At 39.2% G+C, this 14,588-nt stretch overlaps 2 protein-coding genes across 10 annotated transcripts in view; one reads left to right on the plus strand and one right to left on the minus strand.

Moving 5' to 3' along the window:
• Positions 1–426, plus strand: part of FIRRM (FIGNL1 interacting regulator of recombination and mitosis) — a 45,863-nt gene extending 45,437 nt beyond the window's left edge. The window contains exon 24 of the mRNA XM_012783925.3: positions 112–426. Within this exon, the coding sequence (XP_012639379.2) occupies positions 112–300 (189 nt within the window). The 3' untranslated portion in view covers positions 301–426. The remainder of the gene's footprint in view (positions 1–111) is intronic.
• SCYL3 (SCY1 like pseudokinase 3) overlaps positions 1–14,588 on the minus strand; it is a 61,320-nt gene that overhangs the window by 19,504 nt on the left and 27,228 nt on the right. For 6 of the 9 annotated variants that reach the window (XM_012783922.3, XM_012783921.2, XM_012783914.3 and 3 more), the window contains 4 exons: positions 13,096–13,235; positions 11,555–11,739; positions 7,371–7,542; positions 1,982–2,679 (listed from right to left, as the gene is read on the minus strand). In XM_012783922.3, the coding sequence (XP_012639376.1) occupies positions 1,982–2,679; positions 7,371–7,542; positions 11,555–11,739; positions 13,096–13,235 (1,195 nt within the window). Of the gene's footprint in view, positions 1–424; positions 1,121–1,981; positions 2,680–7,370; positions 7,543–11,554; positions 11,740–13,095; positions 13,236–14,588 lie in introns of those variants that run through there. The other 3 variants (XM_012783919.2, XM_012783918.2, XM_012783916.2) reach the window with 3 other exon arrangements.

Raw genomic sequence — 14,588 nt, forward strand, 5'->3', positions numbered from 1 at the left:
GTTTTAGATTTTGTTCTAATAAGCTTTACTGCAGTCCAAAAGGAAAGTTCTTTTATTATTTCTAGAATGGGTATTATGGCATTACTTACCACATTTTTCTCATTTTTCCAGCCTTACGCAAAAAGAGCTCGTCATGAGTCTCCCTTAGAAGAAGAGTACAGGTCGGCATTGCAGGCAGTAGCAGAGGCCTTGGAAACAACCGAGTCATTACTCCAAAAGGCTCCTGCTCCAGCCTGGCTTCTAATGGAAATGGAGGTGCTCCAAGAAAGGATTGATAAGCTAAAACGTTGTATACTCTAAAGTATTATCACTAGGTAGAATTGGGTTTGCTGCTTTGACAACCGAAAGTGTATTTTGTAAATGAAAATACTAATGTAATTATGTCTGTACATTTTCTAACACATATAAAACAGTTTTTATAAAGTTGAATCTACTGAAAATAGTCTTTATTTGACATTTAGAGAACAGCATTGTGGGGGATATTTCTCATTAAGAACTTTGGTACAACTTAATACATAAGGAACAGTCAGTAACCGCCCAGGTCCACGCAGGACCATTCACTTAGATAGTACAACTGTAAACAAATAAATAAGCTGCCTAAGGAAACCTTAGCAATTTAAAATCATTTATATAATTTATAGCTAAAATTTTTCAGTAAGTTGTATTTCAGAATAGAGCTTACTCTTCTGTTAAAAGAAATGGCACAAAATTAAGCTAACCAGCTTGAATTTTTATATTTATTTTCTTTACTTCCAGAATTGTCCTGGAAAAAGCTGTAAATTCGAACTTTCCTCAGCTACTTGCTCTTCATAGAAATTGGCCTCGGGCAAAGCACACAGGCTCTTCCTCCTGGAAACCAGTACTGTGAGCCTCTTTACCACCCAGGGTTTGTAGCCAGCACGCGAGGTCGGTCTCACACTTCAGTTGGCACAGACTGGAAAAAGAGCTCCTGGTATGGGAAAAACAGGCCACTTTGGGGTTTTCTTGTCCATAGAGCCTGCTTTTGAGGTATTAATTTGATTTTTTAGAAATTTTCCTAAAGTTTAACTCACATCTATTGTCACCAGTTATTATCTTCCCAGTTCAGTTCCCCTTCTTCTCCCCAGCCTTCAGCCTCTCCCTGCAACAAAATAAAGCACACCAAGAGCAACCCACTGAAGCAAATCATATCCAAATTTGAAAAAGCAGGAATTTTTAAAGAACCTAACACTTGTCTTTGTGATGCCAGAATACAATACCCCATACTAAATAATCTTAAAGCTATAACTGAAAGTTGAAAGGTAAGATTACTTTAGTCCCAGTATTATAAAACTAGAACACTGGACATTAACAATCTACTAAAATTAGTCTTGATGATACCATGATACTTGGTTTACTCCTTTTTTCAAATAAAAAGATTATTCATGTAATAAATAGATCATTTAAATGCTTAGCCTAAGCATTGCTACATTTTTCTGGGAAGGAAAAATACCATTTATGGGAACTGATTTTGTTGATTTTATACCTGACTTGTTTTAACCAATCGCATGCATTACTGTTTTCCTTTACTGGGAAAACAGCATGCCTGTTATAAACAGAACAGTGCAACTGGGAAATCCTTAATCACATCGGTACGAGCGTTGACTAGAGTAGACAGCCACAGATGAACGCGCACGTCGACTTTAGCCGACAGCCGTGATATGAATTTTCTAATTTTTCATTTATCAAAATAAAATTGTGAACATTTAAAAATAACGTAATGAAAACATATATGTATATGTTACCTATTCTGATTTACATTACAAGTAAAGCTGCCTGTAAAGTAAAACAAGCTTTCAGTGCTTTAAAGCCTTCCTCATCACACAAGAGCAAAATGGATTCATCATCAATACACAGCACAGACTATTGTGCGGACTGTGGGCAAGGTTTCTCGGCTGTTACGTAAGCGCCGTACCGAAGTGGTTAAGCTGGTTGCACAACTTAATCCAAAAAAAGTACTCACCTCAGTAATCTCTGCTGCAGCAAATTTTGAGGAAAACTGCATCATTGGTGAGACATCATCTTTGTTGGGGACCATCATTTCTGTCCTCAGTTCAGGTAAAATAAGAAAAGCAGCTGAAGGCTTAATGTCTGGGATCATATCAGCAAACCAATCCAACTCAGGATCTTGTACTGGCTTCTTTTTTACCTGTATGGTAAATTCCTCTCCTAAACCAAGTTCCAAAGGAACCTTAAGGGGCTTTTCTTGTGACAACCCTTTTGCTGGCTTGATTTGGTCTGGTTCATCCCTGCTTTGTATAAGACTAGTGTTTTGGGGTAGGCTTGATTTCCAAGGCTTAGACTCTTCAGCGAGTGGAAGCAAAGCAGGAATGGGCTTCTGCTCCCCAGAGGTAACAGGTTTTGCAGCAGTGATTCTACCTCCTGGATTTATTTTAGTATCTAAGTTGCTGGGCTCACAATCATCCCAAGATGACGACTCTGCATGCAAGGTAGTACACTGGGACTTGACAGCTTCACATGGTTCTCTGGGCCAAATCTGTATGTTGACAGTTTGGTTTTCAGGCTCCTCAGACTCACTCCAGTCAGGCCACTCCTCAGACTTTTTAGAACTTGAAGGGAAGTTTCCGCTGTCCTCTGAAATATTTTTCACATCTGAGATTCCATTCATGGGAAATTTAATAGGCTGAGAAAACTGATCACCTGTAGGATATGTACAAGAATTATTCTTATAAAATATTGGTTAAAAGCAAGCAAAACATTTAGGAGAAAGTGAGCATTAAGCAAATCTATAGATCTATTTACTTAGAAATATCCATGCATACTAAACAAAAGAGATCCCAGCAGAACATTATTCAGCAAAGACGTCACATAAGTCATCCAAATACTATATAACACATATAATTTTTCTTTTTTTTTTTTTTTACCCAATGCCAGCAGAAAAGAAATACTTTTATAATACTAGTAACTCTATAGAAACATACCAAGTAACAACTGGACTGGAACATCCTATTCTTTACTAAACATTCAAACATTATTTATTGGCATAATTATCTATAAATACAGAAATGCTCTAAACCAGGCAGTATGACCTTTAAGATACTGATTAGTGCTGTGTGCTCAAATAAGTTTGTCTAACCCAACTTCTTATCCTCATCTTAATAGATTTCCCCAAGTGTAGTTAAGGCACTGGGGCTTTGCTACCATTGCCCCAAACTTATTTAACCACAGAACTTTTTTTTTTTCACATGCGCCCGTTAACATCTTTCAGAAATATTGTTATTGGTACAAATTTGGGGAAATTCTGCAGTAAGGCACCAAAAGTCGCAAAGTAAAGTATCGGGTTCAAAAGAGAATTCAGGTAATGTCAATCTGCTCTTCTCACCAGTTATGAAGAAAAAGTAGGTATATACCAATAGTCTGGGGAAATAAGATGAGACCAGTGCTGACTATATAATTATAAATAAGACAAATCAGTCTCAAAATTCCCCAAAATGCCATTTTCAGAATTTAAACTTATTACTCTCAGGAAAACATTCATTCAAGCAATGGAAAAGCTATATAATTTTAATATTTCTACCTGTCTGTAAAAGAATATTTTAGTAAATCTCACTGTATGTGTTTCTTGCTATTGATGTGTTGTCCGAAAAGAAATATTTAGGGAATATACTAGAGGAGGGGTTCTCTGAGACTGGTGAGGTCTGGCCTGCAGATGACATGCATGCGAGAATAATCTGAAGGTAAATAAAAACTCCAAAAAACGAAAGGGATAGTGAGTAAGCTTCTTGATCTATCATGACTGGTGAGCAATAGTTAAGGGAAATGGGTATATTTAACACAGGTAAAAGCTAAGTTACAGGGAGAGAACATCTTCAAAGAATAGGCTGTGTCCACTCCATGTGGTGGTGATAGAATAGAAAAGATTGAACCATTATATATAAACTTTAAAATACCTAGATAAAAAGTTACAGCCTTTAAAAGCACGGTGGAGGCCGGGCGTGGTGGCTCACGCCTGTAATCCTAGCACTTTGGGAGGCCGAGGCGGGCGGATTGCTCAAGGTCAGGAGTTCGAAACCAGCCTGAGCGAGACCCCATCTCTATCAAAAATAGAAATAAATTAATTGACCAACTAAAAATATATATACAAAAAACTAGCCGGGCATGGTGGCATATGCCTGTAGTCTCAGCTACTCGGGAGGCTGAGGCAGTAGGATCGCTGAGCCCAGGAGTTTGAGGTTGCTGTGAGCCAGGCTGACACCACGGCACTCACTCTAGCCTGGGCAACAAAGTAAGACTCTGTCTCAAAAAAAAAGCACAGTGGTGATTTAAAATCATAACTGATTCTCTATTTTCCTTTTAAGAATGAAATTCTGAATATATGCACAATATGAATGTACTTAATGCCATAAAACTATATGTTTAAAAATGGTTAAAATAATAAATTTAAGCTATGGATATTTAACTACTAACTGGGAAAGAAAATGTCTTTAGCAGTTTACCAGAAAGCTTATACTCAAAGATTGAGCATTGGTCAAAAACATTTTAGCAGAATTTTGGCTAAATGCTTCCTCAGTGTTAAAAGTGAGGGGGGACGGAGGGAGGGAGGGATTCTCTCTTGAGCGCCACTTCTCCCTCCCTCCACCCTCTTGCTTCTTTGTGCCACTATCCTCCCTGCTCAAGTCCTACCTAATGTCTTACCCAATGTTACCCTCTGTCTTCCCGAACGAATACTCTTTTAGGCAGACTATTTCTTATTTCCCTTAGTTATACCTTTCATAAACCTCAATAATAGCCTTTATTCTTAAGTCTGGCCATGCAAGTAAACTGCAAAAAACAGAAAAAAAAATTTAAGAGTAGCTCCTTTATACATGTACTTTCCCCAATAGTCCCCCCACAACCTTCTGAAGAAGGGCTGCTATTAACTATAAACTTGGAATACAGGCTGCTGCCAGGGCTCACTGGTCTTCCTCAATGAAGAGCCTAACTTGGAATGTCAGTGGGATTAGACCTCTAATCTGTTTTATCAAATGTCTTCAGGAAAAACTCATCTACTACTGCTCCTGTGGTGCCACTCCAGTTTCTTATTAAGATTACAGAGTAATCCAGATGGATATAAATAGATGAGGATCTTCAGTATACAGAATATCTCCAACTAGGTACCTCCATCCAATAAATAAGATATGTTAGAAATGGGAACATTTGCCAATTCAGCCTGCAAAGCTGACTAACCCCCTAAGCCTTATCTCAAAACTATGCCCCCTTGAAAAAAAAAAATTCCTCTGGTATGACACATAAACATTTCATTTGCTCTTTGATGTAATGGCTAAAAGAAAAATTGGTAACAAATCAGGCCCCACCCAATTTGGCATGTACATTTCATAGCTGAAAATGAGGCAGCAGCCTCTATGTCACCATTTTCAAGGTTTTTGGAGCCACAATGACACTGTTTTCATTAACACCAAGGAAGAGTTGAACTCTCTTCAAAACTTCAGGGAGCCAGTGTTGCTTAAAAAATTCTGGCATCAAAATTAGTGAAAAAGCTATCTGATACCACTTTTCTACTAATAAGTGTCTCTATGCTATCTACTCACTATCATTGAGAACTGAATTAGAGGTCCAGAATGTCATCAACAAGGCCATTGTCCTATTCAAGGCTATATTGCCCAGGCTGGTCTCTAACTGGCTCAAGGGATACTCCTGCCTCAGCCTCCTGAGTAGCTGGAAATACATCCACAAGCTATTGCACTGGCTAATTTTTTATTTTTTTAGAGACAAAGTCTCAACTATATTTCCCAGGCTACTGTTGAACTCCTGGCCTCAAAAGTGATCCTCCTGCCATAGCCTCTTAAGTAGTTAGGATTACACATGTGAGTCACTGGACGTGGCCAAAATTCTTATAAGACCAGAAATTACTGTTACCCTCTCAGGTAACATCCAATGGGGACATACCAGAAATAAGGACTTCTTGAAGTACCTAAAAATCAACAGCTTTTTACCCAATAAGCCACAACAATCAAAAGAACTTAAAACATCTGTTAATAAGAATTGCTACAACCTTTTTGCAAGCTACAGTATCTACTAAAACTTAAAATATATCCTTTTACTCAGCAGATCTGCTCAAACTTTATCCTGTTACAATGAAACCTGAAGTACACAGTTATCCCTCAGTATCCATAGATGCTAAAGTCTCTTACATAAAATGGCATAGTATTTGTATATAACCTATTCACATCATCCTATATACTTTTAAATCATCTCTAAATTACTTATAATACTTAGTATAATGTAAATGCTATGCAAATAGTTGTTAAACTATGTTTTTATTTTTATTGTAGTTACTTTTTCTTTGTTTTTTCCCCAAATATTTTTGATCCAGTTGGCTGAATCTGCAGTTGTGTAACTTGTAGATACAAAGGGCTAACTGTAAAGATACATGTATAAAGATATTTATTGTAGCACTATTTGTAGTGATTAAAAAGCCAGAAATGGATACGATATCCATGAATAAGGAAATCACCAAACGAATTATAGTCAATGAAATGTCAGGCAGCAATCAAAAAGAGTGAGTTAAGATTTCTATGTATTATTCTGAAGACAGGTTCCTGATATGCTGCCACAGGAAAATAAGTTATAGATTTGTACATAGTATTTTCTCTTTTTTCAGATTATTTTCTTTTTAAACTTTTCTTGTTGAAAACTGAGACACAAATACGCACATTAGCCTAAGCCTACAAAGGGTCAGGATCACCAAAATCACTGTCTTTCATCTGTACATCTTGTCCCACTGGAAGGTCTGCAGAGGCAATAACACGGAACTGTCATCTCCCCTGATAACAATGACTTCGGGAATACCTCCTGGAGGACCTGCCTGAAGCTGTTTTACAGTTAAATTTCAAAAGTATAGTAAATACGTAAACCAATAACATAGTTGTTTATGATTATCAAATATGATGTACATAACTGTATGTACTTTTTATATGATTGAAAGCACCACAAATATGCAATTCATTGGGCTACAACATATGGGTGGCTGCAATGTCACTAGGCTATAGGAATTTTTCGGTTCCATTATAATCTCATGGGGCAACCATGGTATATGTGGTCCATCATTTATGTGGTCCATTGTTGACCAAAATGTTGTTATTCAATGCATGACTGTATATGTATGTATGTATAAACATATTTGCATGTCATTTTGTGAGCTTAAAAGAGGTATGAAAGGGTTCCCATTGAAAATCAGTTACCTTAAGCCCCCTCTGAGAAGTTGGAAAAGAGAAGTTAACCTTTTCCTTATACTTCTCCATTGATTGAATATGACCCTCCTGGCATTACCTGTATATTAAAAATCTAATAAAATAACACAATAAAAAGCTAGACCTTTTAATAATTCTTACCTTCTAGGGAAAGGTCAATAGTTTTAGTAAAACTTGGGGCAGTGCGTTTGAAGATCTTGGTTCTTTCTCCTCCCACAACCACCTCTGGTCCAAGTAGAGAGACCAGCACTGCTAGGCTATGAAGAGTAATTGCCACAATGGAATCACTGGTATCTCGCAGGCCCAGCAATACCTAGGAGCGAATGAGGTAATAAGTGTAGACCACCACATTACCTGTCTTTTTCTCCCCCTGTAAACAAGCAGTTGGGCTGCAATCAGACTGTGCTTGCTCTGATAACCTGTTTTCTTAGATATGTGTTCTAGGTCAGTGGCTCTCAAACTATCTGTAGTAAAGGACCAATATCTTCCCCTCCCAATCTATCACAGGATTTTTTTCTTTTTTCTTTTTTTTTTTTTAGAGATGGTATCTCACTCTTACTCAGGCTGGTCTCGAATTCCTGAGCTTAAGCGATCCTCCCACCTTGGTCTCCCGGGATGCTAGGATTACAGGCGAGAGCCACTAAGCCAGCGCAGGCTTTTTAAAAATACAATGAAAACAAAATTAAACAGAAAAAGACACTGGAAAATAACATAAAATTATAGTGTCAAACTGCTACAAAAAGTTTTAAACGTTAATTCTCCATCTGTGTACTCACCTTATCACAGAAAGGTAACAAAAGAGTTCACAGACTGGTAGTAATGTTCTTCAGAGTGCACTCAGAACCACTCATCTAGGGCACTAACGATTATATTTCTGGTCCGGGGCCATCTTTTCAGCCTACAAACTCATAAGGGGAGGACCTTGAAAACTTTCTTTGTATATGATGCATATAATACCTGCCTCAAACTGAGCCCATCATGAGCTCTTGCTTATTAATATAAACTAGAATTTAGGAAAATCAGTTAACTCTGTAGTTTGCTTAAAATGAAGACAATATGCCAGGCACAATGGCACACATCTGTAGTCCCAGCTACGCAGGAGGCTGAGGTGACAGGATTGCTTGAGCACAGGAAATTCTGAGCTCTGTGAGCCATGCCAATTAGTTCTCTAAGTCTGGCATCAATATGATGCTCTCTCAAGCAGGGGTGCCACCAGATTGCCAGAGGGGGGAAGTGGCCTGAGAAGGAAATAGAGCAGGTCAAAACTCCTATGCTGACCTAGTAATAGGATCACACCTGTGAATAGCCACTACACTCCAGCCTGGGCAACATGGCGAGGCCCTATCTCTTAAACATTTTTTTTAAATGAAGACGGTAAACCTAGAAGCTATGAGACAACCACGTTTGGCCACGTGCACACCAAAAACAATGAAAGCTGGTCTACAAGAGTCAAAAGTGAAACAAAGCAAAAGGAAAGGAAAAGACAGGAAAGGAGGTCACATGGCTGTGAGACCCAGCTGCACATGATCTCCATGTAAGGTAGTCTTAACATTCTTTCATTACATTTGCTTTTTGCTTTGGGTGGTTTAAAATAGGTTTCAGTTGCTTACAACCAAAAGCACTTTAACTAAGATATGCAGATATCCGGAAAGGTGTTGCCCTGTATACAAGCAAGGAGGTGACCTGCAAATATCTATACCACTCAGACACAGGGCCGGGGTAACTGGCCTGCATAGTGGAAGCAGCAGGGCATGACAGGGGTCAGGAGCCCAGCTCTGCTAGTAATTCTCAGTATGACTTGACCAATTAATCAGTTTATTTTTCTGATCTAGTTTCCTCATTTGCATAGTAAGATCAAAGGTTTCCAACAGGTCTCAACAAGATAATTATTAGGTCTAATGCTAACAGATCAGGCACTTTCTCAAAACAAGGCTGTGCAAGTAAATTAAAGCCTGTTCCTTTTGCATATTATTAGAATTCCATCAACTGAATACAGTAATCATCAACCAGCCATCCAAGCAAAAAGCCATCATCCTGAACATCTCTTTCATCAAGTCAGACACTGACTCCTACCCCCCCTCCACCCTTCACATGTCCCTCTCCCATATCCACTGCCACATCTTCCCCAGCCTTTGTCACCTCTTAGCTAAACCGTTCTAACAGCATCCTAGCTGATCTCCCTCCCTCTCTATGGTCCCTCCTCCACACTGCTACTGAAGTGAACTTTCAAGCACACAGAAATTGGCCCAGTTATTCTTCTTCAGGGGAAGTAATTTCCTAAGAAATGAGAGCTTTCATTGTCCTTCACACACTGAACCATCTACTCATTTTTGACATCAGCCCGATTCTGAGACTTATGATACACTTCCATTTCAAAGTGCTTCATTCCTCTTCTAAATTTCCAGATGCAACTGCATACAGGGTAACAATTACTGCTGCGGATATAAACACAAAGTGCTATGTTATGGTGGTGAGCCTCCAGTGAACCTCGCCTCTAGGATCCATGCCTCTGTGTAAAGCCATCCCACAGCGAACCTGGGTGAACCTGGGCTGACTTTTGTGACTCACTTTAGAAAAGAGAATGTGGGCTGGGCGCAGTAGCTCACACCTGTAATCCTAGCACTCTGGGAGGCTGAAGCGGGAGTATCGTTTGAGCTCAGGAGTTCGAGACCAACCCGAGCAAGAGCAAGACCCCATCTCTACCAAAATAGAAAAAATCTGCTGGGTGCAGTGGTGTGCACCTATAGCCCCAGCTATTAGGAAGGCTGAGGCAGGAGGCTCACTTGAGCCCAGGAGTTTGAGGTTGCTGTGAACTATGATGATGCCACTGCACTTTACCCAGGGCAACAGAGTGAGACTCTTATCTAAAAAAAAAAAATAATAATAATAATAATATGTCAGAAATGACACTGTCAGTTCCCAACCTACATCCTAAGAAGGCTGCTTTTGCCCTTTTGCCCTGATTAGCCATGTAAGAAGTCCACCTACCTTGCTAGAGAAATCATGTGGAAATGTCACATGGGGGAATAGAAGCCCTGAGAGTTCATGAAGAGAAAGGCCCAGCTGTGTCAAAGTCCCAGCTAAGCCCAGCTTTTCAGCCATCCCCTCCGAGGTACCACGGAGCCATTTTGGATGTGTCAGCCTGGTGGGACCCCAGATGAGTAAAGCCTCAGCTGACATCCTGTGGAGCAATAGAATCCCCAAGCTGAGCCCAGAAATCCAAAGAATCGTGAGAATTGATAAAATGTTGTGTTAAGGCACTATGTTTCAGAGTAGTTTGTTACACAGCAATAGATAACTGAAACATTTATCTTTCCCACTTATTAGCTCCTTGAAAGTAGGGACAGTGTTAATTAATCTCATAGGAAAACAAATTATTAATATCTCAAAGATATCATGTAATTGGTATTTTAAAAACAATCTTTTTTTTTTTAAAACCTCACACTAGATTGAATAGTGTTCCCCTCAACACCCCCAAATTCATGTCTATGCAGAATGCAACCTTTAGATGAGGGCATACTGGGTCAGGGTAGGCCCTAAATTCAATGCCTGGTGTCTTTATAAGTAGGCCATGTTAAGACAGACACAGAGCAAAGAAGACCATGTAACAACAGAGGCAGAGACTGGAATGATGCAGCCACAAGCAAAGAAGTGCCAAGCATTGCTGGGAGCTACCAGAAGTTAGCAAAAGGCAAAGGAGTCTGTCCTAGAGCCTTTAGAGGAAGCACAGTCATGCTGACAACCTTGGTTTCAGCCTTCTGGCTTCCAGAACTGAGAAAGGATACATTTCTATTGTTTTAAGCCATGCAGTTTGTGATAATTTATTATGGCAGCCATAAGAAACTAATATAAACCTGCAGCCCCTGGGTGGGCAGGCAAATTATAAGGTTCCCGGGTGGCCGATAAACACACTAAAAACCACCGACACGAACAATTTTATATTCCTCAGTTCTAATTTAACTATTTTATAATAATTTAATTACGAGCAACCATAGTTATGTTCACAAAGCATTCCACAAATGATTCTTATTCATTTTTCTCCAAAGAATTAGCAAACAGAATAATTGTCTCTCGGGTTGGAACCAAATATGTTAATGTAATCGATTTGCCAGCAAGGATTGAATGGAAAAGCAATTTTAATTTCAGCCCTTCCTATTCCAGTAGGCTTTCAACTCAACTGCTGCCCCAAGGCTCTCTAAGCTATTAACCGAATACCCCAAAACGTCTTCTTCCTTTCAGCCCCCAAATTATTACCAGCACCGCTTTGCCCACTCCTCAGATCTGGAAGGCTCGGTGACAACCCCACTGACAACGTGGTCTCTGACCTGTGGCAAGATGACTTTCTTCAGCTGCTCCTGAGTGAAGTGCTCCACGTAAGCCTCAATGTGAGACAGCAGCACCATCCGCACGTGCTCCTCGTGAACCTCGAACAGCTGGAGAAGCACGGGGATCACTCGAGACTGGAACAGGGCTGGTGAGAGCAAGCAAGGTGTCTCTCCCTGTGCATGATCTACCCCAAAAATCAAAGGAGGTTACAGATGAAAACACAATTGGTCATTTCAGTGAAAAGAATACTAAGCGTGATTCATAAACTGAACCCAGAACTTGGTATGTATTCTAAGTACTCTTCTAAATTCTTATGTCCTAAATCAAAGAAAGTTCTTTTCCTGACCCCAAATTACTCAAGGCTTTATCTTAAATACCCTCTACCTTATAGAAATGTTTTGAAATACTAGACATCATTATTAATTACTATAAAGCTTGTATTTTAATAAAATCCTAAATCAGTAACTTTTTAAAATTTATGTTTAATCAGTGAGGACTTATATACTAGATTAGTGACATATTGACATTGGTTTTATAATTTTATTTGCAAGATCAGGTGTTAAATGGTACAATGCAACTTTTATGCTAGATAGTCCTCTCTTTCCAGTAGTTATGGTAGTGGTTATCAAATAGTTATACATGAGAATCATTTGGGGGTCTTTAAAATATATATATACCTATGTCCTGGCTCTGTCCCAGAACCAGTAGATCAGGCATATAGGCAAATGTTTAAAAAGTAACCCAGGTGATTCAGAGATACACCCCTATTTAAGACCTACTGAGTAACAGATTAGAAGATCTCTAAAGAAAGAGATGACTTTCTAAGTCATCTATGACTAGTCATCTATGACTAGACATTCATGACTAAAGAGAATGATATCAAAGCACAGATATAAGGAAATTCTAAATTGTAAAACAGTTACCCATAACATTGCTGTGTTGGATTGGTATTGTCTAAGAAAAAGAAATTCTGAAAGCAGATCCTACCTAACTAAAAATTTCATAGTGTTATATTAATCCTATACTCTCTAAACTGATGTGTTACCATCTATAGGCCTATAAAGTTATAAAGTTTCAAAGCAATAACCTTATTTCACATTCAGGAGAAAAAAAACCCTGAATCTTCCAAGAAGTAAAATGATCTCAGGAGTTCTTTTTAATCTTTTCACTGAAAACATTAAATAAATGAGTTGCTCTTGGCAAGTCAGGAGGTAGAGACCTAAATGATTCATGCATGGCAAACGCAAAAGTTCTTCGAAGATGTATCCTCACCTTAAAACTTCATATGTATTTCATACTCTTAGTCGCATATAACTACCTACTGCAGGAAATCCGACTCTCTGGGAAGATGCTCCATATTTATCCTGTGAGCTCTCGCACCCAGGTTTGAGCTGAAGTTATCAGATTAGGGGCCAATAACTATTCTCCATTTTTAGAACCAACCATTAACTACACCATATAGTAATCTCACCCTGCTCAAACATAGACTAATAATCACCAAACTCTTTAATTACCAATAATATTTTGAAAAAAAATTCACCTTTTTTGGGGCCAAGCAGATGAGGAAGAAAACTCTTAACAGCTACTGGCTCTGCAAACACCAACTGATTAAGCAGAAGTGGCACCAGCCTCGAAGCTATTAATTCCTCTGATAAGCAGCTGACTCTGTCCAGCAGAAATCTAAGGACAAAAAAGGAAAGCCTGGGAAACTGTTCATAACACTGTTATCAATTAACTTGTAGAGTTTAGTCCACATAAGGCTCTCTCCCACTTTTATCAAAGTGATGCATTTTGAAGTATAGTTAGGAAGGTGAACAGACTGGCCTCCAATCCACGCTAGTAAATATTTTTAATAAATTACTCCTTATTACTCTCAAAGTATTCTCCTTTTCCCTAATAGGCCCCAGGCTTTCTAGATAATAAATGACATTTTCTCCAATTTAAAAGATTGTAGGATATCATTATAGATTATATAAAGTTTCCATACTAGACAAAATACAGGCTTTGTTACTAACTTCATTAAATTAAAACAACATATATAACAGCAGTTTGTTAAGAAACAGACATTAGGTATTAACAGTAATAGTGATAATAATACTCCATTATACAAGTACCCTTGGCAGATAACTTTGCCTCCTACTTTATCAGGACACAGGGCACATCATGCATTATCACCTTCCAACCTCTACACCATTGTCGACAAACAGGTCTGTGTCTACACGCACCTCCTTTCCAGTTACCAAGGACTCAAGGGCCTACTCTTACTTAAGGCCACCTGCTCCCAGCCACTGCCCACATCGCCTTCTCTTCCAGACCATGCACCAACAGTCCCCTCTGCAACATGACTGCAGCTTCAACTGCTCCCTCTACTCTTCCAGCAGCTCCTTTCCTTGTGGATAAACATGCTCATGTCTCTTCCATCCTTAAAAAATCCTTCCTTGACTCCATTTGTTTCTTCAGCAATAATATGTTCCCTCCTCTCCAAGTTTTTCAGGAGGTGGTTTTTCCCAGTGTCTGCCTTCTCACCTCCATTTACTTCTCAACCCACTGCAGTCTCCCTCTGCTAGAATAGCTCTTGCTAAGACAAGGTTACTAGCGCCTTCCTGACTGCTAAATGAACAAGTATCTGTTAATTCATCCTACCTTTCTGAAATTCCCTACTCCTTTGGGAATTCAGAAGCCTTCCTGGCTCTCTCTGAATATCCTCTAACCATTGCTTCCTCATCTCATTCATCAGCTACTCCTTCCCACTGGGCTGGGTGCCCCCGGGTTACAATTTGGGCCCACTGTCCTTTTCATACCACCTGCTTTCTCTGGGCAAATATCACCAACTGGAGGCTAGTGACGCTCTAATATTTACCTCTAAAAACTTCTCTCCTAAGCTTCAGACCTGTCTGGCCAACTGTCCATGTACATTTCTATCTAAAGTCCCACAGATACTTCAAACCAACATTTCCGACACTGAATTCATCACTTTCCCTGCCTAATATGTCCTTCCCTCCAGTATTTCACTTCGTGATAATCACTAAGGCT

The sequence above is a fragment of the Microcebus murinus genome, chromosome 2, assembly GCF_040939455.1.
Source record: "Microcebus murinus isolate Inina chromosome 2, M.murinus_Inina_mat1.0, whole genome shotgun sequence".
Taxonomy (NCBI): domain Eukaryota; kingdom Metazoa; phylum Chordata; class Mammalia; order Primates; family Cheirogaleidae; genus Microcebus; species Microcebus murinus.